General features: G+C 39.4%; 1 protein-coding gene across 2 annotated transcripts; it reads left to right on the top strand.

Moving 5' to 3' along the window:
- LOC122691183 (orphan sodium- and chloride-dependent neurotransmitter transporter NTT5-like) lies at nucleotides 1–21,516 on the top strand. Of its 2 annotated transcripts, XM_043897899.1 has the most exons (7): nucleotides 1–66; nucleotides 14,958–15,359; nucleotides 15,780–15,937; nucleotides 18,701–18,850; nucleotides 19,240–19,438; nucleotides 19,556–19,715; nucleotides 21,196–21,516. In XM_043897899.1, the coding sequence occupies exons 2-7, from the start codon at nucleotides 15,014–15,016 to the stop codon at nucleotides 21,206–21,208; spliced, it is 1,026 nt and encodes a 341-aa protein (XP_043753834.1). In that variant the 5' UTR covers nucleotides 1–66; nucleotides 14,958–15,013; the 3' UTR covers nucleotides 21,209–21,516. The 2 variants fall into 2 exon arrangements, with proteins under 2 accessions (XP_043753834.1, XP_043753835.1); XM_043897900.1 differs by lacking the exons at nucleotides 1–66; nucleotides 14,958–15,359; nucleotides 15,780–15,937 and adding exons at nucleotides 16,287–16,900; nucleotides 17,067–17,308 and having other exon boundaries at nucleotides 18,664–18,850.
- Nucleotides 21,517–25,829: the final 4,313 nt, after the last annotated feature.

The following is a 25,829-nucleotide window of genomic DNA, read 5'->3' as shown; positions in this document are numbered from 1 at the left end:
CTCCTCCCCACCCGCCACCCCAATCCAAACGATCCGTCTGCTTCAAGTCCAGTTCTTTTGAGTCCGGTAAGGTGGGAACCAGAGAGAGGAGGCAGTCACCTTCTCATGATCAAATACTCTGAGTTTTCAGCCTCCTCCTATCTGGGAAACTGGGAGCTCATCCTCTGTGCTTACACCCCGCTGCTCCAGTTCCAGTTTTGGGAATAGAACCTGTCGGTGCAGGGAGGATTGAAAAGTAGGGTTTTACCGGATAAACCAAAGGGAGAGGAATGAAGATCTTGGTGTATTTCTGCCTTCCACTCTAAATCTTTCTCTCCTCACACCACTTGTTGAATGTCCGTTGACACCTAACGTCAAGGATGTTTAAATTGGGAATATCCTCACATTGCTGTAAAGGTAACTGATTAGAGATAGGCAGACTGATGTCTACAATAAGTGTTTGTCTACTCTGGGTTCTTATTGTCTAAAATTGGGTTTCGTACACAGTATATGTGATGAGTGGATTTTCTTTTGGTTTGTTTTTGGGAATCTGTCCGTGTTAGACAAAATGGAGCCCGTTACTTGGGTAGGGAACCTTACACGTCTTCACTTTTATTCCTCACAAGAGGGGTGTGAGATAAAGGTATTGTCATTTTCAAGTTTAATCGGGAACCCTGCAGTAAGAGAGGTTCACACAGGGAGTCAGGGGTAAAAACCTGAGAAAGATTATTGTCTTGTGGCCTCCGGCCATTTTGTTTTGGAAATTTTCAAACACATATGAAAAAATAATGTAGTGAATTACTTTGCACTTATCACCCATCTTCAATAATGACCAACTTGCAACAAATATGATTTTCTCTCTCCCCTCTCCCGCTGCATGCCTCTCCATTATTTTGAAACAAATTCCAAATTTATCATTTCATCTGTAGATGTCAGTATATTCTCTAAAAAATAAAAACACTTTAAAAAAAACCTGGCAAAACTGTTATCACACCTAAAACAAATAACAGTAATCCTTTAATATCATTAAATATCCATTCAATATTTAAAATTTTCTGGTTGTTTCATAATTTTTTTTCTGGTAGCTTTATATTTTTTAACAGATTTATTGAGATATATCAATAATTCTTATACCATACAATCCACTCTTTTAAAATGTACAATTCAATGGCTTTTAATATATTCAGAGTTGTGCATCTATCATTACAGCTTTTGTACATTTTTATTACCCCCAAAACCAAAAACCCCACACTCCTTAGCCAGCACTGTAACTGTCCCAGCTGGCAAACTCAGCCTTAGATGAACACTAATCTACTTTTTGTCCTGTAGATTTACCTGTTCTGCACATTTCATATAAATGGAATCATGCAACATCTGTAACTCTTTGTGACTGGCTTCTTTCACATAGCATGTTTTCAAATTCACCCATGTGTAGCATGTATTGGTTCTTTTTATTGATGAATAGTAGTCCATTGTGTGGATATAGCACATTTTATTTATCCAATTATCAGTTGATGGGCATTTGGCTTGTTCCCACTTTGGGGCTATTATAATAATAATAATGCTATTATGAGCATTTATGTAGAAGTGGTTTTTTTTTTGGTTGGACATATGTTCTTATTTCTCTTGATGTATATTTAGGAGTGAAATTTCTGGATCATATGCTAACTCTATGTTTAACTATTTGAGAGACTGTCTCATAACTTTTTAAAAAGTTGGTTTGAATCATTATCCAACTAAAATTTATATGTTGCAATCCATTGCTATACCTTTTAAGCATCTTTTAATGTGTAGGTCTCCCTCCCTCTTTTCTTCCCCCTTGAAATGTATTTATTGATAAAACTGGGTTATTTGTCCTGTACAATTTCTGGCCATCTGGAATTTGCTGATTACCTCTTGTGATGTTATTTAATACATTCTTATGTTTCCTGTGCTTCAAGTAAATTGGTAATTAGGTGAAGAAGTTTATTACTTCCAGGTTCAATATTCTGGCAAGAATACTTCATGATTGGTTTTATGTATTTCAGTTAGGAGGACCAAAAAACCCTCAAATGCCCAGATGGCTCTCCTTTTGTGGTATTAGCAGCCATTGATGATCATTGCCTAGATTCGCCTTTCAACAAAGAGATAAGATGTGGTATTCTAAGTTTATTATTCTTTCTTTTTTTCTTAGTTGGAATAATTCTAGGAAGAGGACTTCATATCAAACATTCATTACCCTGGCCTACACTTTGTACAGGAAAAGCAAAATAAGTTTTTATTCTTTCCCTTTATTTACCAGCTTAAATAATGAGTTCATTGCCTACTATCCTCTGAATATGATCACTGAGATTTTTTATTTTAATATCTCTCTGAACTCATTGATTTAAACTTATTTGATGTATTTGAGTCCATTGCAGTCATTCTTATTGATGCTCAAATCATCTCATCTTGGACCCATGGGAGTGTCTTCAAGTTGACTCCTGAGCCCTTTTGACAAGACCCGAGTATATATAAAAATTTCCTTGCTTTCTGGTATTGACTGAATGGTCAATGAAATTAACCTTGAAATTAACTTGTTCATTTCATGGCCCAAATCTGAAATCAGTTATTTTCCCAAGAATACCTAATTCCTTTTAATGGAAAATGCTATTTAGAGATTACAATTTTGTGCTTGGAGTGTTTGTTTATTGCATTGATCATTGTTTGTAAGCCATTTGAATAGATACAGGTAGGAAATCCTTTTTCCCCTGAAAATATATTATAAATGCATACTTTTTTTTTCAATTCAAATTTAGGACTATAGAGTTTTTACTTAGCCTCTTGGATCTTACTTTATAGTTTTTTCTCTATGTGGTTTTAGACTCTCTCTTTTTAATCTATGTATTTGGCCACACCAGGTCTCATTTGCAGCATGTGGGATCTTTAGTTGCAGAATCTTTGGTTGAGGCATGTGAACCCCTAGTTGCAACATGTGGGATCTAGTTCCCCGATCAGGGACTGAATCCAGGCCCCCCACACCACATTGGGAGCTTGGAGTCTTAGCCACTGGACCACCAGGGAAATCGCCAGTTTGAGGCTCTTGATGTTTGTTTCTCAGTTAGAAGTTGGTGCCCACATGCCCTCACCCTCATCATTTCCCCAAACTGAGCTCATCATTGTCTCTTATCAATTTCCCCATTCTCAGACCTACATATGTGTTTCTACCTAGGGAGTAGGGCAGGTGGACCTGGTGGGCCTAGAGTCTAGGTAGGAAATTGAGCCAAACGTGTTTTAGGACTCTTTGTACACATCCAAAATGGAAATGTTCACAGTTCTCTCACTGTGTTGGGGTCCATGGGCAGCAAGACTAATCCCAGATGTACCTGCTGATGGTTCTGTTGTTCCAGTCCCTGTCTTGAGAGGCTTCTTGGCCTGGTGGGAAGAACATAGCATTTGGAGACAAACAAATCTGTGTTTATATTTTATATCATATCCTTAGGTAATTCTCTGAGTGTCTCAGCAAAATGCTTTTTCTTCTTGTTCTTAGCTTTCTTATGTGTCAAATGGAGATGGTGAAACAATCCCCCAGATTTGTTGGGTAAATTTAATATTTAAGCATAAGGGAATTATCACAAAATTAAAGAGCTAATAGATATGATAGTATGCTAAGAGTATGTAATTTTCTCTAAATCTGTACTTTTTTTTTCAGATTTTATACACAGATAACTTTAAGTTACTAGAATGTAAGCTCAAGGAAGGTGGGACTTTTGTTTGTTTATTGCTCTGTCTATAAGGATTAAACAGTGTCAGACATGTATTTTCAAGGGCAAAGTGAAGTCTCTCAGTCGTGTCCAACTCTTTGCGACCCTGTGGACCCCCCAGGCTCCTCCGCCCATGGGATTCTCCAGGCAATAATACTGGAGTGGGTTGCCATTTCCTTCTCCAGGGGATCTTCCCAACCCAAGGATTGAACCCAGGTCTCCCACATTGCAGGCAGACACTTTAACCTCTGAGCCACCAGGGAAGCCAGTCAGATATTTGTTCAGTGAACCGATTAATCCCAGAAGTTGATGTTTAAGTAGGTAAAAGCAGCTGCCAGTCTAAAAGTCAGAATTTTCCACTTCAAATTTTATTTCTCTCTTAATTAAAAAAAAGAAAACCTCTTTAACAGTCTGAAGTGGTAAACTACAAATATGAAAAGCTTTGTTTTTCCCCAAGTATTATATTTACCTTTATTTTGACTTTCTCTTCCTGTGTTCCAGATCCCTTAATTTCTCATTTTCATTCATTAAAAATCCATTCTAAGGTCCATTTTAAAACTGCAATCTTATCTGATTCCAAGCTGGCTATAAACCCTGTGCATTCCATTTTTTCCATTTTTTTTATTGTGGAAAAATACACATAATATAAAATTTACCATCTCAACCATTTTTAAGTGTCCAGTTCAGTGGCTAAATACATTCATAATGTTGCATAACCATCACCATCATTCATCTCCATAACTCCTTTCATCTTGTGAAACTGAAACTCTGTCCATTAAGCAGTAATTCCTTAGTACTCTCCCCCTCTGACCCTGACAACTACCATTCTACAGCTGTCTGTCTCTATGATTTTGTCTATTCCAAGTATCTCATACAAGTGGAAACATATAGTCTTTGTCTTTTTGTAGCTGACTTAGCAATGAACATAATGTCCTCAACGTTCATCCCTGCTGTAGTATATGTCACAATTTCCTTCCTTTTTGAGGCTGAATAACATCCCATTACATGGATATACCACATTTTGTTTACCAATTTATCTGTCAGTGGACATTTGGATTTCTTCTGTGTTCTAGCTAATGAGAATAAATATGAATGTACAAAGTTCTCAAGACCCTATTTTCAATTGCTTTAGGTATATAGCCAGAAGCAGAATTGTTGGATCATGTGGCAATTTTATTTTTAATTTTTTGAGGAACCTTCATAATATTTTCCAGACAGTAACTATATCATTTTACATTCCCGCCAACAGTGCAGGACTCCAGTCATTCCAAATCTTTTCCAGCACTTGTTATTTTTTTTTTTTAAGTAGCCATTCTCATGGATGTGATATAGTATCTTATTGTAGTTTACCTCGTAGCTCAGTTGGTAAAGAATCCACCTCCTGTGCAGGAGTCTACCCGCAGTGCAGGAGACCCAGGTTTGATCCCTGGGTGGGAAGATCCCCTGGAGGAGGAAATGGCAGCCCACTCCAGTATTCTTGCCTGGGAAATCCCATGGGCAGAGGAGCCTGGTGGGCTACAGTCCATGGGGTGGCAAGAGTTGCACAAGACTTCGTGATGAAACCACCAACATTAGTGATGTTGAGCATCTTTCCATGTGCTTCTTGATCATTTATATATCTTCTTTGGAAGAATATTTATTCAAACCCTTTGACCGTTTTTGAATGAATGTGTGGTGTTCTCTATGTGGCTCTAGTGGTAAAAAAAAAAACCTGCCTGCCAATGCAGGAGACATGGGTTCAATCCCTGGTTGGGAAGATCCCGTGGAGGAGGGCATGACAACCCACTCCAGTATTCTTACCTGGAGAATCCCATGGACACAGGAGTCTGGCAGGCTACATCCATTGGGTTGCACAGAGTCGGACACAACTGAAGCGACTTAGCATACACACTGCATATTCTGGATATTGATCCCTTGTCAGACATATGGTTTTGAAAATATTTTCTCTTATTATGTGGGTTACCTTTTCACTTTGTTGGTATTATGTTTTATACACAAAATTTTTTTTATGGAGTCCAGTTTATCTACATATAGTTTTATTGCCTGTTCCTTTGGTATCATATCCAAGAAATCAAATCCAGTGTCATGTAAGTTTTGCCCTATGTTTCTTTCTAATAGTTTTATAATTTCAGATTTTACATTTAGGTCTTTGATCCATTTTGAGTTAGTTTTTCTATAGGGTATTAGGTAAAAGGTCCAACTTCATTCTTTTGCATGTGGATATCCAGTTTTCCCAGCGCAAATTATTGAAAATACTATTCTTCCCCCCTTGAATGATCTTAGCACCCTTGTCAAAAATCAATTTACTGTATATGTAAGGGTTTTATTTCTGGGTTCTCCATTCTAATCCACTTGTCTATATGTCTATCTTTATGTCATTATCACACTGTTTGGATCATTGCAACTTTGTAGTAAGTTTTGAAATCAGGAAGTATGAGTCCTCCAGCTTTATTCTTCTTTTTCAAGATTGTTTTGGCTATTCGGGATCCCTTGAGAATCCATATGAATTTTAGGATGAGTTTTTCTATTTTTATAAAAATATTTCCTCAAAATTTTAAAGTGAACTACCATATGATTAAGTGTGCAATAGCATTATGTCTGAAAGTTGTACATAATTTTAAAATATTTTATTGCTAAAAGAATGTTAACCATCATCTTACAGTGCAGGGTTGCCACAGACCTTCAGTTTGTAGAAAAAAATGCAATATCTGCAAATTCACTTTATGTGCAATAAAGTGAAACACAATTTAAAAAAAAAGAGGTAAAATGTCTATACACTGAAATCTACAAAACACTGATGAAAGAAATTGAATGAGATGCAAATAAATGGAAATGTGTCCTGTGTTCATGTATTGAAAGAATTAATACTGTCAAAATGTCCATCCTATCCAAAGCAATTTACAGATTTAATGCAATCCCTATCAAAATTCCAGTGATGCTGTTTGCAGATGACATGATCCTCTACATAGAAAACCCTAAAGACTCTACCGGAAAATTACTAGAGCTAATCAATGAATATAGTAAAGTTGCAGGATATAAAATTAACACACAGAAATCCCTTGCATTCTTATACACTAACAATGAGAAAACAGAGAAATTAAGGAAACAATACCATTCACCATTGAAACAAAAAGAATAAAATACTTAGGAGTATATCTACCTAAAAGAAACAAAAGACCTATACATAGAAAACTATAAAACACTGATGAAAGAAATCAAATAGGACACAAATAGATGGAGAAATATACCGTGTTCATGGATTGGAAGAATCAATATTGTGAAAATGAGTATACAACCTAAAGCAATCTATAGATTCACTGCAATCCCTATCAAGTTACCAGCGGTATTCTTCACAGAACTAGAACAAATAATTTCACAATTTGTTTGGAAATACAAAAAACCTCGAATAGTCAAAGCAATTTTGAGAAAGAAGAATGGAACTGGAGGAATCAACGTGCCTGACTTCAGGCTCTACTACAAAGCCACAGTCATCAAGACAGTATGGTACTGGCACAAAGACAGAAATATAGATCAATGGAACAAAATAGAAAGCCCAGAGATAAATCCACGAACCTATGGACACCTTATCTTCGACAAAGGAGGTAAGAATATACAATGGAAAAAAGACAACCTCTTTAACAAGTGGTGCTGGGAAAACTGGTCAACCACTTGTAAAAGAATAAAACTAGAACACTTCCTAACACCATACACAAAAATAAACTCAAAATGGATTAAAGATCTAAATGTTAGACCAGAAACTATAAAACTCCTAGAGGAGAACATAGGCAAAACACTCTCCAACATAAATCACAGCAAGATCCTCTATGACCCACCTCCCAGAATATTGGAAATAAAAGCAAAACTAAACAAGTGGGACCTAATTAAACTTAAAAGCTTTTGCACAACAAAGGAAACTATAAGCAAGGTGAAAAGACAGCCTTCAGAATGGGAGAAAATAGCAAATGAAGAAACAGACAAAGGATTAATCTCAAAAATATACAAACAACTCCTGCGGCTCAATTCCAGAAAAATAAATGACCCAATCAAAAAATGGGCCAAAGGTCTAAACAGGCATTTCTCCAAAGAAGACATACAGATGGCTAACAAACACATGAAAAGATGCTCAACATCACTCATTATCAGAGAAATGCAAATCAAAACCTCAATGAGGTACCATTACATGCCAGTCAGAATGGCTGCTATCCAAAAGTCTACAAGCAATAAATGCTGGAGAGGGTGTGGAGAAAAGGGAACCCTCTTACACCCTCTTGGTGGGAATGCAAACTAGTCCAGCCACTATGGAAAACAGTGTGGAGATTCCTTAAAAAACTGGAAATAGAACTGCCATATGACCCAGCAATCCCACTTCTGGGCATACACACCGAGGAAACCAGATCTGAAAGAGACACGTGCACCCCAATGTTCATCACAGCACTGTTTATAATAGCCAGGACATGGAAGCAACCTAGATGCCCATCAGCAGATGAATGGATAAGAAAGCTGTGGTACATATACACAATGCAATATTACTCAGCCATGAAAAAGAATACATTAAAAAAATAAAAATAAAAAGAATACATTTGAATCAGTTCTAATGAGATGGATAAAACTGGAGCCCATTATACAGAGTGAAGTAAGCCAGAAAGATAAACACCAATACTAACGCATATATATGGAATTTAGAAAGATGGTAATGATAACCCTATATGCAAGACAGAAAAAGAGACACAGATGTATAGAACAGACTTTTGGACTCTATGGGAGAAGGCGAGGGTGGGATGATCTGAAAGAACAGCATCGAAACATGTATATTATCAAGTGTGAAACAGATCGCCAGTCCAGGTTGGAAGCATGAGACAAGTGCTCGGGGCTGGTGCACTGGGATGACCCAGAGAGATGGGATGGGGAGGGAGGTGGGAGGGGGGTTCAGGATGGGGAACACATGTAAATCCATGCCTGATTCATGTCAATGTATGGCAAAAACCACTACAATATTGTAAAGTAATTAGCCTCCAACTAATAAAAATAAATGGAAAAAGAAAATAAAGAGATGGGTCTTCCCCCCCCAAAAAAAAATTTCAGTGATGGGTTTCCATAGAAATAAGAAAAACCATCTCATAATTTGTACAGAATTGTAAAGGATCTCAAATAGCTACAGCAATCTTGAGCAAGAAGAACAAAGCTGGGGCATATCATTTCCTAATGTCAAATCATATTGCAAAGCTATTGTAAATCAAAACAATATTGTACTGGCATAAAGACAGACACCTAGGCCAATGGAACAGAATAGAGAGCCTGGATATAAGGCCACACATATTCAGTCAACTAATCTTATTAAACAAGCGAAGCGAAAGTCATTCAGTCTTGTCCATGGAATTCTCCAGGCCAAAATACTGGAGTGGGTAGCTGTTCCCTTCTGCAGGGGATCTTCCCAACCCAGGAATCGAACCAGGGTCCCCCCTATTGCAGGTGGATTCTTTACCAGCTGAGCTACCAGGGAATCCCCAATCTTAAACAAAGGATCCCAGAATACACAGTGGGAAAAGGATATTCTGTTCAATAAATGGTTCTGGAAAAGCTGGATTTTCACATGCAAAAGAAAGAAATGGGACCCTTATCTAACCCCATACAAAACAATTCTATGTTGTTTGAAGACCGGAGGCCATAAAACTAGAACTAATGATTTGGAGGGAGGAAGTTATGATACCAAAAACACAGGAACAAAAGCAAGAACAACTGCATTAAATTTCCAAGTTTCTCCTCAGCAAAGGAAACAATAAAGAAATACAAAGGCATCCTATGAAATTGGAGAAAATATTTGCAAACCATGTATCCATAAGGTATTAACATTCAAAATATACTAAGGAACTCATAACAACTCTGGAAAAAAAAATCCAACTTCAAAAGTAGACATTTTTTTCCAAGAAGACATACAAATGGCCACCTATAGTTATATGAAAAGGTGCTCAAAATCACTAATCAGGGAAATGCGAGTCAAAACTACAATGAGATATCACCTTACATCTGTTAATATGGCTATTATCAAAAAGTCACAAGATAACAAGTGTTGGCAAGGATGTGGAGAAAAAGGAGCCCTTATACCCTGTTGGTAGAAATGTAATTTGGAACAGCCACTATGGAAAACAGGATGACAGTTCTTCAAAAAGTTAAAAATAGAGCTACCATATGATCCAGCAACCCCAATTCTGGGTATACGTTGAAAGAAAATGAAATCAGAATCGTGAAGAGATATCGGCACTCTCACATTCACTGCAGCATTAACCTCAACAGCCGGGAAATGGAAACAACTAAGTGTCCATCAGTGGTTTAGTGGTGTAAAGAAAATGTATTAATAGCACACACATGTACACACACACACACACGTGTGCACCCTGGACTATTATTGACCTTAAGGAAACTACCATTTGTGACAACACGAACCTCATGGACATTGTGCTATGTGCTGTGCTCAATCGTATCTGACTCTTTTGCAACCTTATGGTACTGTAGCCTACCAGACTCCTCTGTCCATGGATTTTCCAGGCAAGAATACTGGAGTGTGTTTGCCATTTCCTTCTGCAGGGGATATCTTCAACCCAGGGAACACACCTGCATCTCCTGAGTCTTCTGTTTTGGCAGGCAGATTCTTTACCGTTGACCCACGGGGGGAAGCCCTTGTGAACATTAAGTGAAATAAGCCAGGCACAGAAAGATAAATACTGCATGATCTCACTTATATGTGGAATCTAAAAAAGTCTAACTCATGCAAAGAGAAGAAGAGTGATTATAGGGGCAGAGGGAAGGAAGAAAAGAAGTTGTTGGTCAAAGAGAACAAACTTTCAATTATAAGATGAGTAAGTTCTCGATGTACAGCACAATGACTTTACAGTTAATGATGTATTGTAAACCTGAAATTTACTAAGAAAGTAGATCTTAAGTATTCTTACCACATTCACAAAATTAATGGTAAGTGTGAGGTGAGAGATGTTAATTAACTTCATTGTAGTAATCATTTCACAATGTACACATATATCAAAACATCACATGTATACCATAAATATATATAATTTAAAAGTATATATATATACATATATTTGCATATGTATATATTTATTTGGCTACACTGGGTCTTAGCTGCAGCACACGGGATCTTTAGTTGCGGCATGCAGGATCTTTAGTTGCGGCATGTTGGTTCTAGTTCCCTGACCAAGGATTGAATCTGGGCCCACTGCATTGGGAGCATGAAGTTTAGCCATTGGACCACCAGAGAAGTCCCTACAATTTTTACTTGTCAATCATACCTCATTAAAAACTGGAAAAATAATAAAAATTTTTAAAATAAGTCTGTGTAATAATTCCATCATCTGGTTCATCTCAGGGTTGACATCTATTGTCTTTTCCCATGGGAAATGGTCAGATTTGTGTGTGTGTGTGTATGTGTGTGTAAGTGGTGAGTTATGTTGGATTGTATCCTGGAAAATTTGAATATTTTGTCTTGAGACTCAAGATCCTGTTAATATCCTCTGGAGAATGTTGAATTTGTTTGCTTATTTTGTTTTAACAGACTGTCAACCTGGTTAAGTTCAGATGGCAAATTTTGTCATATCTTCTATGGTGTGGTTACAATGTTAGTTCAATTTTCATAGCCTTTGTGATGCTATTTGGGTTAGCGTGTGCCACCCTAGGGTTAGTCTGTGGCTTGGTCAGTTGTTTCTATCACTGTTCAGTTTTCAAAGTCTTGCTGTGCTTCTTTGCATTCATTCCATACTTGTGCAGTTCATACTTGTGAGCCTCCAGGTTGTGAAGGGGAAATTGGTATTTCCTCCATCCTATTTGGGGTTGGGAGTAGGCATAGGAGCTCCTTTTCCTGGTCCTTGAGAAATAGGGGGTTTCTCCTGGAGTTTTTTCACTTAGTGCTTGTTGTATAGGTCTATGATTCAGCTTATTCTTGGATCAGAGACAAAGGAGGGAAAAAATATGTGAAAATCATTCTCTGCATTATAAGTCATTATTCAAGTTAACTTAAATACCCATTCTGACTGCTGCTATTTGCTTTTCAAAGTCCTCAGGGAGTTGCTTTCTGTATTCTATCCAGATATTTTAACTGTAATTAGGATTGGTTATATGTCGTTAGCTCACTCCACCTTGGCCAGTAACAGAAGGTGTCTCTTCATTATTTTTGACACTTTATTCCTCTATGTAAATTGTAGAGACTTCCCTGGTGGCCTGGTGGTTAAGATTGCACTTCCAATGCAGGGGGTGTGAGTTTGATCCCTGGTCAGGGAACTAAGATCCCATATGCCGCCTGGCACAGCCAAATAAATATAGAGTAAAATCTTGCTAGCTTTCATGAAAAAAAAAATTTTGAGATTTTTGATTGGAATTGCATTGAATCTATAAATTTGGGGGAGAAATTCCATCTTTACAGTACTGAGTATTTATGCTCATGAACATAGACTATTTCTGCTTTTATTTAAGACTTTTAATGTTGTTTATATTTACTTCTTGATGTCATAAAGTTTTTGTTGCTATTGTGCTTTCTTTTTAAAATCCACTTTCTGTTTATTGTTATTGTATAGAAATCCAGCATTTCCCCCAAACATTTATTTTTAGATAAACTTTTATTGAAGTATCACATATTAAGGCATGTACAATCATAATTATGGCTAGATAAATTGTCACAACGTGCGCGTGCTATCCTGACTTCTGACACCATAAATTTGTTTTGCCTGTTCTTATAAATAGAATTATATAGTATGTTCTCTTCTCTTCCTGGCTTCCTTCATTTAAAATAATATTTTTGAGATTCATCCAGATTGTTGCACATACCTGTAATTAACTCTTTGCTGTTGTCTCATTGTATGAATATACTCTCACTTATTAGGTCTACTGTTGAAAGATATTTGGGTTGTTCTCAGGTTTTGGCAGTTATGAATATTGCAGCTATGAGCATTCTTGAATGTGGTTTTTGCTGCACTTATGTACACATTTCTGTTAGATAACCACTTTGGAAAGGGTGATAACGTATGAAAATATTTAAAGTATGTGGGTACATTCAACTAGTTTTCTGAAGCCACTATAGCAATCTGTGTTCTTACCAGCAGTGTATGTGAGTTCCAGAAGTTTCCACACATGCCATCATTTGGTTTAATCAGTCTTTTTCATGTTCGCTTGTCTAGTGGATATATAGTGGTATCTTATTGTGGTGTCCTCCCAAATATTTTATTGTGAAAAAATTCTTAAGCATGCAGAAATGTTCAAAGATTTATACAGTGACCATCCATATACCCATCAACCTAGATTCTACAGTTAACATATTGACATACCTGATTTATCACATATACACCCATCTGTTTTCATTTGTGGTTTTAATTTACATTTTCTTGTTGATGAATGAAGTTGAGCATTGAGTATCTTTTCCTCTTTCTTGTCCATTTGTATATCTTCTTTGATAATATGCCTGTTTGAGCTTTCTGTTCCCTTCCTTCCACTTTTTCCCTCCTGCCTTTGTTATTTATTTGTGGGTGTTTTTTTAAAAATAAATTTTAGGGGAAAAACATGCCCTTTTTGATTATGTATTTTGTTAGTTTCCTACTGTTGCTGTAACAATAACTACAAACCTAGTGGCTTAACACAACATGAATGTATTATCTTACAGTTCTGCAGGTCAGAAATCTGAAATCAGTTTCACTGAACTAAAAGCAAGTTGTCAGCAGGCCTGTGTTCTTTACAGAGGACCTAGGCTTTGCCATTTCCTAGCCTTTTCCACATACTAGGATTCATCTACATTCCTTGAATCATGGCTTTTTTCTATATATTCAAAGGATATCACTCTGATTTCTGCTTCTGCTATCCTATTCCCTTTTGTGATTTGGAACCTGCTATCTCCTTCTTTCCCTTACAAAGACCTGGTAATTACATTGTGTCCATCATAGATAATCCCAAATAATCTCCCCATTTCAAGATCCATAATTTAATTACATAGAAATGTGAGGTAACTTATTGGCAGGTTCCAGGAATTAGGATGTGGATATCCTGGAAGAGGGCATGATTCTGTTCACCATGTATGTTTACAGATATCTTCTGTGATTTGTCTGTGTTTACTCAATTAATGGTAACTTCTGATTGAAAGACACTTCTATTTTTAATTTTGTCCAATATGTCAAACTTTTCCTTTATGACTAGTGCTTTTTGTGCACTGTCTAAGAAATCTGTGCCTACCCTCAAGTCATGAAGATATTCTCCTGGGGTTTTCATCTTAAAATCTTGTTGTTTTACCTTTTGTATAACTACAGTCTGCTCTGAATATATTTTTATTTAATGTGTGAAGTTGAGGAGGCCGAGGTTCATTTATTTCTATATAGATATCCAATCGCGCAAGCAACTAGTCATTTACTGAAAGCAGTGTCCTTTCTGTACAGCTCTGCAGTGCCATCTTTGTTGTAAATCAGGTGTCTGTATATGTGTGAGTATGTTTCTGAGCTCTCCCACTGGTATCCAAAGAATTTTCTGGGATAATGGAAATTTCTATATCTGTCCTTCTGATATGGTATCCATGTGTCTACTGAGCATTTGATATGTGGCAGTATGACTGAGGAACTAAATTGTTAATGTTACTTAGTTTTAATTTAGATAGCCCCTGGCTAGTAGTTACCATATTGGACAGCGTAGCATATTACTCCATTGATTTATTTGTGCCATAGATCCTTCTATCAATACTATACTGTTTTAATTACTATATCTTTATAGTTAGTCTTTACATTTTTTCTTCTCCATCAAGATTGTATTAACCAGTTTAGGCCTTTTGCTTTCAATGTACACTTTAGAATTCGCTTGTCAATTTTCTCAAAGACCCTGCTGTGATTTTAATAAGAATTATATTGAGTCTATAGACCAAATTGGGTAACATGGACGTTGTTAGACTACTGAGACTTCCAATTCATGAACATGTTACATCACTTAATTTAGGGCTTCTTTGTTCTCTCAACAACATTTTATAGTTTGTGTGTGTGTGTAAAGGTCTTGCTTATTTTTCATTATAAAGTTATTCCTCATAAAATTATTTTAAGTCTTTTGGTATTGTAGATGGTATTGTTTCAAGTTATTATTTCCTAGAGATCTTTTCCAGAGTGGAGACTCCATATTCTTACCACATAAGGATAAGAAGGTTGGGGAGGCCTCAGGGGTTTTTGCAGGATTAATCTCATCTTCCCTTAGCTCATAAAACTAAAGTCTGTAGGTCTTAATGTCCTTAAGGTCAACGAGGAAGGAGGCCCCATCCCTGCAGAAGCAGCAATTAGAGTTCACCCAGGATGACAACTGTTAATGAAGACATGGAGGCTCAGGAAGAGAAATCTCAGCTGTCTGTACCTTCAACTTCCATATCCCTGACTGCTACTACCTCAGCTTACCAGTTAGTGTCTGAGCTGCCCACTGAGGAGAGCCAGAAGTTTGACCTTCTGTCAGCACAGGTTTGGTCTGATGAAGATAATGAAGACACACTGGAGACCCTAAGCAAAGATGAGCCAAAGGATGGAGCCCCCCATGAACGACCAATCTGGGCCAATAAAACTGAGTACCTCCTGGCCCAGGTGGGCTTCTCTGTGGGGCTAAGCACCATCTGGCGCTTTCCTTATCTGTGTTTTCACAATGGAGGTGGTAAGCCTGGGGACCAGAAATCATGAACCTACAAGGGGGTGAGGATCCAGAGACCTGTCCTGGCTACTCTGGGGTCTCTGAGATACATAGGGGCTGAGGATTTGGGAAACTGACCTAGGCAGGGGCCAGGTACCTGAACCCCTAGAACCTTGGGAGGGTGGGAGCAGGATATCTGATTACTTAGTTTCATAAGAATGGTGAAGCTAGAGGCCTGGGTCAAGGCAAAAGAGACTAGGTATCTTGGTCTTCCAGGAATTGGGGGCTAGATATCTGGGACTGTGAGGGATGTGGAAGCAGTTGACCCTTGATGCCTGTGGCCCTGAGGGAGGTCACTGGTGGGGAACATGTTTTCCTGGACCTATGAAGAAGTCCAGGCCAGATGGTTGGTTCTAAGAGCTCCTCCTTGATTTCCCTGCACAGGCAGTTTTATCATCATCTACATCCTGATGATGTTTTTGGTTGGGATTCCTCTTCTCTTCCTGGAGATGGCAGCTGGTCAGAGGATGCGTCAGGGCAGCATTGGTGTGTGGAAGGTCATCAGCCCCTGGATTGGTGGTGTAGGGTATACAAGCTTCATGGTGAGGAGCCCTGGGCTGCCCAGGCCTACCCTTTACACCCCATCCCCATCCTAACCCTCATCCCAGAATGGGTCCCGTGCTTCAGTTCCCAGGGTCAAGTCCACTCGGTTCCCCAGTTCTCCCTTCAGCCAGCCTACCCTTCTCCGGTCTCCAGAACTCTTCATGGTCCCTAGGTGTGCATCATCGTGGGCTTGTACTACAGTGTGCTCATGGCCTGGAATCTCTTCTATTTGGTCCAGTCTTTCCAGTCTCCACTACCGTGGTTATTGTGCCCCCTATCACAGAACTCCAGTGTTGGTGAGAAGTGAGGGAAGAAAAGGGCAAATGGGAGGGCTGAGAGAAGGACAGAGGATTGAAGTAGGAAAAGGATCCTTGGGAGAATACCCTGAAATGGGACTGGAAGGAGTGGGTGGATGTGAAGAAGGGGGAGGCATACCTGGTCCTGCAGTTCCCTCCATGGCCAGTTCACCTCAGATTCTGAATGCGCACGGACCAACCCCACCACATACTTCTGGTACCGGAAGGTATTGAAGGCCACAGATGAAATCGAGGTAGATGGGAAACCACTCTTACATTTGAGTGCCTCTGTCCTTGTGATCTGGTTAATCATCTGCATCTCCATGATCAAAGGGCCAAAGTCCACTGGGAAGGTGAGCTACCCTCTGACTTACTAATTCAGTGGACTTCCTTCTATCTGAGATCCCCTAATATTCTCCTAACTTGATGCCTATACATCTCCAACTTCTCATTCCCTCTAATCTGACCTCCCTCTGATTCCCAATAGCCTTTGATCTTATTCTACAGACTTCTGCCTCTGCTGAACTTTCTTTGTGAATCATACTTCCTACTCAGATGCTGTATATCTCAGTACTCCTTCCCTACATCATCCTTTTCTCTCTTCTTATCCGGAGTCTCATGATGAAAGGCGCATATTTTGGCCTCAAGAATTTGTTGGCTGCCAAGGTAAGGCATCACCCACCCTTTAAGTCTCTTATCCAAATAGTAGGGTTGATAGTCTGATAGAGACCCTCCTAGCTCCCTCTTTCACTCTCTTCTCGTCTTCCATTTTCATCTTGGCTTGTCTCTCTCCTCTTTGTATCCCCATTTACATGGTACCTTTCCTTCTCAGGTACCAGCCCTGTATTCTATGGAAGTGTGGCGCCGAACAGGAAACCAGCTGTTTTTGTCCTTGGGCCCCGGCTTTGGCAGCTTCACAGCAATCAGCTCGTACATCCCTCGGTCCAATAACTGTATCATTGATGCCTATGCTGTGGCTTTTCTCAACTTGCTTGCCTCACTGACTACCACGGTGTTTGTATTTGCTGTAATGGGCCACTTGGTCACAGATAGCAACGAAAAATGTTACTTGATGTGAGCCCAATCTTTCATATGGAGATCGTCACAAAAACCGAAGTCTTAGAACTAGCCCACACAACTCCAGTCTAGGCTCGCATCACTCAAGGAAGTTGGCTGTCAATATGGCGTCCTCAAACTGGAGCATCCCAAACCTTAGAAATACCTGAATTCTACCACCTCTGTCCCTTTCAGAGATGCCTTTCTAAGCTAGGAAACTCCCAAAGTTGGAGGTTTTCAAAAGTGTGTTCACCCCATTCTTAACTGGAGGCTGCCATGGACAAATTAGAGGATACTTTCAGCTGAACCATTAGACAAAAAAAGGGCCTGCTGCACCAGGGTCCCCATAGCCTATTTCCCATTTTCTTCTCCTATAACATTCATTCAAAAAATGCTCATCAGACGTTTATAAAAACATCTCCTATATACCAGCCCCTGTGTTGAGCTCTGGCAACACAGCCAATGGTAAGCTAGATTACCATCCCTGACCTCAAGAAAATAAGGAAGCAAATAGTAAACAGATAATCACAAACTAGATGAGGACTAGTAGTAGGGATGATGAGTGGACACAGAGGAGGGAGCTACTAACTTGGAGCAGTCAGAGAAGGTTTCCTGGTAGAGGCAATCCTGAGCTGAGTTTGTTTCCTGACAAGTAATCACTGGGAGTGTTCTTTCAAGTGTTTCCAATTCATAGACCCGTATATAAAAACATGCCATTTTTTAAAAAAAATTGGCCTATACCATACTACTTTTCTGCAGTTTGTTGATTTGCTCTCATAAGAGATCATGAATAGATTTCCATGGCAGTAAATAGAGTGTAGCGAGCTGAGTAAGCATTTGTAGGAATTTGCCAGGTGGAGAAAGTTTAGAGGGTAGAATTGGGGGAGACTGAGTGCAGATAGAGTAGGATAGTTCTAAGCAGAGAGAGCATCAGGGACCAAAGACACTAAGACAATTGAGAGAGCATGGCAAGTTGAAAGAGGCTTAATAATTGAGGACAGCTGAAGTATAGAAGGTTGAGAGTTGCGAATAAAGAAGTTGAAGAGGCCAGCAGGTCAAGAAAGCCAAGAAGTCGTAACGTTATCCTGAGATTGTCTAGTAGGAGGTAAAAATCTGAAAACCCTCAATGGTACTGTAGGAAAGTGCTCTCCAGGAGTCTGCCTCAGTCAGAAATTCTCTGGCCTCACACAAACATTTCTGTGATGATGAAAATAGGTATCATGCAGGATCCTGGATACCTAGGATTCAGTGCAGGCCCTACTTTAATCAAATCAAAAACTTTAGGCTAGTAATTTCCCTTTTCATCTAGAGGCTGAGGGAGTAGGTTATATCAAAGTCCAAATGGTCCTATATAATTCTACTCCTGTCCCCAGGAATGCCAAAAAAGTGATGGATCTGATCATTGCCCAGGTCCTGCCGCCTGAGGCCCACCCTCCAGACAGTCTATACTATGATCCGAGCTCCATCTACCCCAAGTGGCTCAACAACCTCCCTGAACACATCAAAAACAGAATCCTACCCAATTTGACTGAATGCGACTTATCTAAGGAATTGAATAAGGTAGGTAGGGGATTGGGAATAGGGCTGTAGAGTTCCCCTCAAAGCCCCCAGAGCACCAGAAACTTCCACATTGCTTAGGTGTCTGTAGAATTCAGAAAGGCAATTCTCAGAAGCATCTTGGACAACCACGATCAAGATTCATAGTATCCTTTTGTGATAAGGCAGTTGTAGCCTTTGTAGCACAAAGCACTAGAATTCATATAAGCTTCTTCACCCCAACCCCAAAGAGTTGCTAGACCAGGAGGAAATCCTCATGCCTCAAGGCCAGATGAGTATAATAATATCCATGAACAGGGCTACAGATAGTTTTCTAGGGGAGAGGATGGAAATGGAGTTAGAGCTCCCCAGACTGAGCTCAGAGCCCTCACCATTCTTCCCTTCATTCACAGGTTATGTTCGGTCCAGGTGTGGTCATTGTGACCTTTAGTGATATCATCTCTTTGTTTTCTGGACCCACCTTCTGGTCCATCATTACCTTCCTGTTGCTGGTGAACCTGGGGCTGAGCACTGTGATAGGAATCATACAAGGCATCATCACCCCTCTCCAGGATACTTTCTCCCTCAGGGAGCATTCAAAACTGCTCACAGGTACTCTGACCTATGACCCTACTCCCACCTATGGCCATCATTTAGTTTAACCCCAGTGGGGCTTACATAGCACAGCTTTGATACTGACCTTGATTTATATCTGATGTTTCTCTCCAGTGGGTGTCTGTGTGCCTATGTTCCTGGGCAGCCTCCTTTTTGTGAGGCCCTCAGGCAGCTACTATGTGAACCTGCTGGATGACTACTGGGTATCTCTGCCCCTTTTCTTCATTGTCATCTTGGAGACCATTGCCATGGCCTGGATATATGGGGCCAGGAGGTGATGTTCCAATCCCAGAATTTCCTGCCACACAGCTAAGAGTCCCTTTTGTTCTTACTGCCAGGCTCTTATCTCAGGGCATATGGAGAGATCCCAGGAGGGTGGGAAAAAAGAACATACTGGTTCCAGGGGAATATCAGTGTAAACTGGGAAAGTGGCTATCAGTCTACATCAAGTCATAGGGGCTCCTGAGCTGTTCTTTCAACCAGGGTAGTGTGGACATCTGAAATGTGTAGTGCTTTGCTTCTGAAAGCTTGCTCTGTGGACCAGTGGCATTGGCACCACCTGGAAGCTTATCAGAAATGCAGACCCTCAGGCTCCACCCCAGACCTTTGGATCTGTATCTGTATTTTAACAAGTGATTCATATGCACACTACCATTTGAGAAGCCCCGTGTAATCCAAGGGTGGCAGTGTGTATAGATGATGGTGACTCTTGGCATCGGTTTGTTCATTCATGCAACCAGTCATTCTCAAATATTTCTCAGAGTCTCCTATCTGCCAGGCAGGCCTTGTGGTGAGTACTGGGGAATACTGAGATAAATTAAATTTAGTTTCTGCTCTCAGAGTCCAAGGAGAAAGACATATCTTTGAGCAGGATGGAGGCAGCTGAGGGAACTCTAGAAACACAGATTTTTATCTAAAGAAGATAGAAGAGTCAGTCAAGGAGATGATGCATGAATAGAATATAGAAAGATGAAGGAGAAGTTTGTCAAGGGAGAGAAAGAGGGAAGGGTGTTCTAAGCAGAAGGAACCTGAATTGTATGTATTGGGATTAAGAAGGTGCACCAAAGAAAGCTGGATGTGTGGGCTTAAAGAAGCTACTTTCAGAAAGTTGGGCTTTTATCCTGAAGGGTGATGGAGGAGAGAGATGTAAAAGAAAAACCCTGGGGCTGGGACAGAAACCAGACTGAAAGTGGATGAATTAGAGGCAAGAAGACTGGTTGCGGAGGTGTGAGCAGAAAGGTTTAAGAAATATTAAGGGTTTTCTCCCAGGTTAGGTTTGGACTGACCCCCACACCAAGGCTGGGTAAGGCTTGAATGGGCCTCCCAAAGTCTTGTGACCCCTCCTCCCAGGTTCCTTACAGACCTGAATATCATGATGGGCCGCCCCATCTCCCCCATCTATCGTTGGCTGTGGTGTTTTCTGTCTCCATTTGTGCTGCTAGTCCTGTTTTTAAGCACCCTGATTCACCTGTCTGTGAAGGATATCACCTACTTGGCCTGGGACTCAAGAAATGTGAGCCTCCCTCCCCAGACGCCAGAAACCCCTAAGGAATGGACATGAGACTTTTCAGTCCACTTTTTTCCTCCCCACTCCCACTCCTAAATCCACTCTTACAACTAGGTCACAGTCATCTAATTCCCTGGAGATTCAGTTATTTAGTCTGTTGTCTTGGTTTGTCTCCTATCCCTACCCTCTTCAGCCTTCCACTTCAGAGAACCTGGGCATTCTAAACCTTCTTCCCTTTTCTCCACAGTCAAATGAGGTGACCCGAATTTATCCATCATGGGCTAAAGCCTTGCTTATATTCCTCGTCATCATCACCGTCCTGCCTGTCCCTGTCTACTTTTTCTACACCGTCATCATTCGGGTGGTTTCTCCTGTCTCCATGATCCACAATACGGCCATAATAACCTTCCAACCTGAAGCTAAGGGGGACTCACCGAAGGCTGGTCCACGGCTTCAGGTGAGGCAAAAAAGACAAAAGATTATTAAAATGGATAAACCAAAAACAGAGGGAAAACTTTCTGCCCTGTGAATAATTCCTATTGGAAATAAAGACTTGGTTCATTTGGCACAACATCACTCCTTTATCAAGGTGGAACTCTCTGGTTGGCAACTTGTATTAGAAGAGGCAAATGCAGAAACTGCTAATGTAACTGGACCCAAATACCAGTTTTCCTGGACTGGCAAAGTTTTTCTGGCCTGATAGGAATTAACATAGCAGTCATTCCCTGTATTTCCCACACTTTCCCTCATCAGACCTATAATAATGGTGTTCTTGACTTCCGGTATTTGGTTAATGGTAAACGCTGATACTATTTCTCCTGGGCTACTTTCCTCTTGGAATTGGTCTGTGTAAGGTCTGGTCCCTATGAAATCAGGGCAAAAATAATCCTGGTAAATTAATCAGTTCAGTGAAACTTTACTTTTGTCATAAAGAAAATCCCAGTTTCCAGTTAAATTCAAATGCTAGAACCCCAGGTCCTCTCTTCTTGTTTCTTCCTATAAGTACACTAGACCGAACAGAGTAAAGTCGCTGATTATGGCAAAGCAGTTAACTGTCTGCTAATTGGTGACCTTGTCGTTATCTCTTAAATACCAAGGGGCTTAAAACTTTTCACAACATCGTATTTTCTACGAAGGTGGTCTGGGGGTTTCGAAACAGGATATTTGGCAGGGAATGAGGAGGACAGTAGAGGCTGACCGCAGATACTGAAGAAAACCCAAGGAGGATTCATTTTGGGCACCGTGACAAAAAAATAAGATAAAACACACTTTATTACAAGACCCCTAAATGTAGCATAAAACATATCAACCATCCTCTTCAAATGTGTAAATGAGGTTAGAATAAATTAGAAGAAATCTTTAAGATTAAAGATTAAAGATCTTTAAAATTAATTCTAAACTTGAATTAAGATAGGTAAGGTAGTAAAGCTTAGTAATCACTTTGGGGGAATTGCCACTGTCTGGTAAGTTAGGGATTTTTATTTCAAAGGCTAGATGAAGACAAAGCCTTGGTTCCATGAAAGAAAAAGAAACCCCTGTACATAGAAAGCTTAAGGACTGTACTCTCTGCAAAAGAGTTAAGTAACAATAAAATGCATATGTCTGTTGCTGTCTTTGATAGGAGAAAAATAGTTTACTTTTTGAGAATTTGTAACTCTTACGTGGAATTTTGGTTCAAATTCACACAACTGGCATAATCTGAAAAATCCAAGTTGGGATGAGCATAAAAGGTGTCTGGTGGATAGCACCTTGCCCCAGCACCTGTCATAAGTACATATAATTAATCTCGGGGAAACACAACTTCTACCAGGCTTCATAGGATTCCCACCAATAAAATACCAATGAACATGAGATAACAAAAAAAAATCACAAAAATACTCAAGGAAATGAGGCACCCTAAAGGGAGGATTAGCAGAATCAACAATGAGCAGAATCAGACCTGCAAAAACCTTATATATCAGAATTATCAAGTATATAATAGAGAATAAATGTGCTTAACATACTTAAAGACAAAAAGAAAGAGTTGAAATTAAGAACAAGGAGCAAGAGGTTCTCAGAAATGATCAGAGTATTTGAAAAGGGTATTTGAATAGAACTTTTAGAAATGAAAAAATCATTTGGATTTAAAACATCAATGGGTAGGTTAAACAGCAAATTAGAAAACTAAGAAGAGAGACAAATCTAAAGAGAGCATAATGATGTAGCACAGAGAAGCTATGGAGTTAAAAATATGAGTTTAAACCTTAAGTGTCAAAAAAAAAACCCTAAGTGTCCATTGACCGATGAATGGATAAAGATGTGTACATATATACAATGGAATATTACTCAGCCATAAAAAGGAATGGAATTGTGTCATTTGTAGAGACATGGATGAACCTAGAGTCTGCCATACACAATGAAATAAGTCAGAAAGAGAAAAACAAATATCCTACATTAATACACATATGTGGAATCCAGAAAAATGGTACAGGTAAACCTAGTTCCAGGGCAGGAATAGAGATGCAAACAGAGAATGGACATGTGGACACAGGGCAGGGGAAGGTGGGATGAATTGGAGGATTGGGTGTGACATAAATACACTACTGTGTGTAAAATAGATAGCTAATGGGAACCTGTGTAGCACGGGGAGCTGCTCAACTTGATGCTCTATGGTGAGCTAGACGGGTGGAGGGGATATATGTGCACATATAACTGATACATATAGCTGATTATGTCATTGTGCAGCAGAAACACAACATTGTAAAGTAGTTATACGCCAATAAAAATAATATGAGTTTAAGAGACATGGAGAATAGTGGGACAAAGTTCAACACACCTCTAATAGGAATTCCAAAAAGAGATCTTTGGAAGACTAGGGGAGAGACAATATATAAAGACAATTAAAAAGATGACCATATTCCCCAAATCAAGGAAAGACTGAAATCCTTGGACTGATAAAACATAACAAATTGAAAAGAAGATTAAATAAAAGGAATACTGCAGTATCCCCAAAATAAAGAACAACCAGGCAGAAAAGACATTACCTATAAAGTATCAACAGAAACAATAAAAATCTATTATTAGGACTGGAAAAGAGTTCTATTTGAGCCAAACTGAGAGCTACAGCCCTGGAAATACAGAGTTAAGAAGCACTTAAATTGTGTTCTGCTAGACTACAAGATGGAGGCAGCTTATAAAGGCAAAAACTGCAAAATTATATGTTTTTTTTATCAAGATTATAATCAGAGGCTGCAAGAAATAAAGATGTTTATTAAGCAAGGATTGGTTAGGGTCCAAAATGGTTGCCTAGTTTTACGGGAAGACCTTGAGGTCTCAGGTTGCAGCTGGCAGCTGCTAGCAGACACTGTTTTGAGGATGCCTGGTGGTGTCTTTGAGTCTGATACAGTCCAGAAAATTCAAGTTCTCAGTGATGGAGGAACCTGTCTGAAACCATATCCACAATGGCCATCCAGCTCCAATTTGGATGCCTGAACCACAATTACTCCATTTTTACTTTTTAAAAGGGTTAAAGCAAAAAAAAAAAAAAGGGTTAAAGCAAATGTACAATGACTCGAAGGACATGAGTTTGATCAAGCTTCTGGAGTTGCTGATGGACAGGGAAGCCTGGCGTGCTGCAGTTCATGGGATGGCAAAGAGTCGGACACGACTGAGCAACTGAACTGAACTGAACTGAGCCATATATGTTTGATAGGCCACAGGCAGGCTGTTTTGGTTATCATAAAGCTTGAATTACATCATGTATAAGTTAGAATGACTTTCATATACTTCAACATGTGAAAATTTCTTCCATCAAAAGGAATGACAGGACTTCCCTGTTGGTGCAGTGGATGGGAATCCGCCTGCTAATTCAGGGGACACAGGTTTGATCCCTGGTCCAGGAAGAAGCCACCACAACAAGAAGCCCTCAGAGTGCAACGAAGAGTAGCCCTGCTCTCGGGAACTGGAGAAGGCCCTCCTGCAGCAGCAAATACCCAGCGCAGCCAAAACTAAATAAATAAAATGTGCGAAAAGGAATGACAATCCACAGCTGGTTTCTTATCAACTGCAAGAGAATCCAGGGTACAGCAGAAGAGTATCTGCCAAGAGGTGAAAGTAACTGTCAACTTAAAAACGTAAATCCAAAAAAAAAAAAAAAAAACGTAAATCCAGCAAAAACAATTTCTCTAGAACAAAGCAAAACAGAGATTTTTCAGGGAAGTGCAACACTTTTCCACCCACAAATCTTTGGTAAAGAATATACATCAAAAAATATATATATATACTTCAAGGAGGACTTCCCTGGTGGTCCAGTGGTTAAGAATCCGCCTGCCAGTGCATGGGACACAGGTCTGATCCCTGTTCCATGAAGATTCCACATGCTGCAGGGCAACTAAGGCTGCACATTGTAACTGCTGAAGCCCGAGTGCTGTAGAGCCGGTGCTCCACAACAAGAGTAGCCTCTGCAGTGAGAAGCCTGTGCACTACAACTGGAGAGTAGCCCTCGAACATGGTAATGAAGACCCAATGCAGTAAAAAAGTAATAATAATTTGTTTTTAATTAAAATTTTTTTTTAAAAAATTTAAAAAAAGAACATATCTCAAGAAGTAGCAAAATAATCCCAGAAGGCAGGTCTGAGACCTGAGACAGAAGAAATGCTAAGCCAAGAAAATGATAACAATGTGGGTAAATGTAAACACATATTAACTCTTATAAAGCAAAAATAGCAATAGTTAATTTGTAAGGTTAAATAACTGACAAATAGCTAAAATACTGGGCAGCTATATATAATACATAGCTGGAGATGGAGAATGATAAACTCAGCAGAATGATAAACACCGATCTTTAGACTTTGATAAAAATGCATGTTAAAATTTCAAGGGTAACTACTAAAAAAGGAACAA

This window comes from Cervus elaphus, chromosome 4, assembly GCF_910594005.1.
Source record: "Cervus elaphus chromosome 4, mCerEla1.1, whole genome shotgun sequence".
NCBI classification, from domain to species: domain Eukaryota; kingdom Metazoa; phylum Chordata; class Mammalia; order Artiodactyla; family Cervidae; genus Cervus; species Cervus elaphus.
This window is presented reverse-complemented; position numbering and strand designations above follow the sequence as displayed.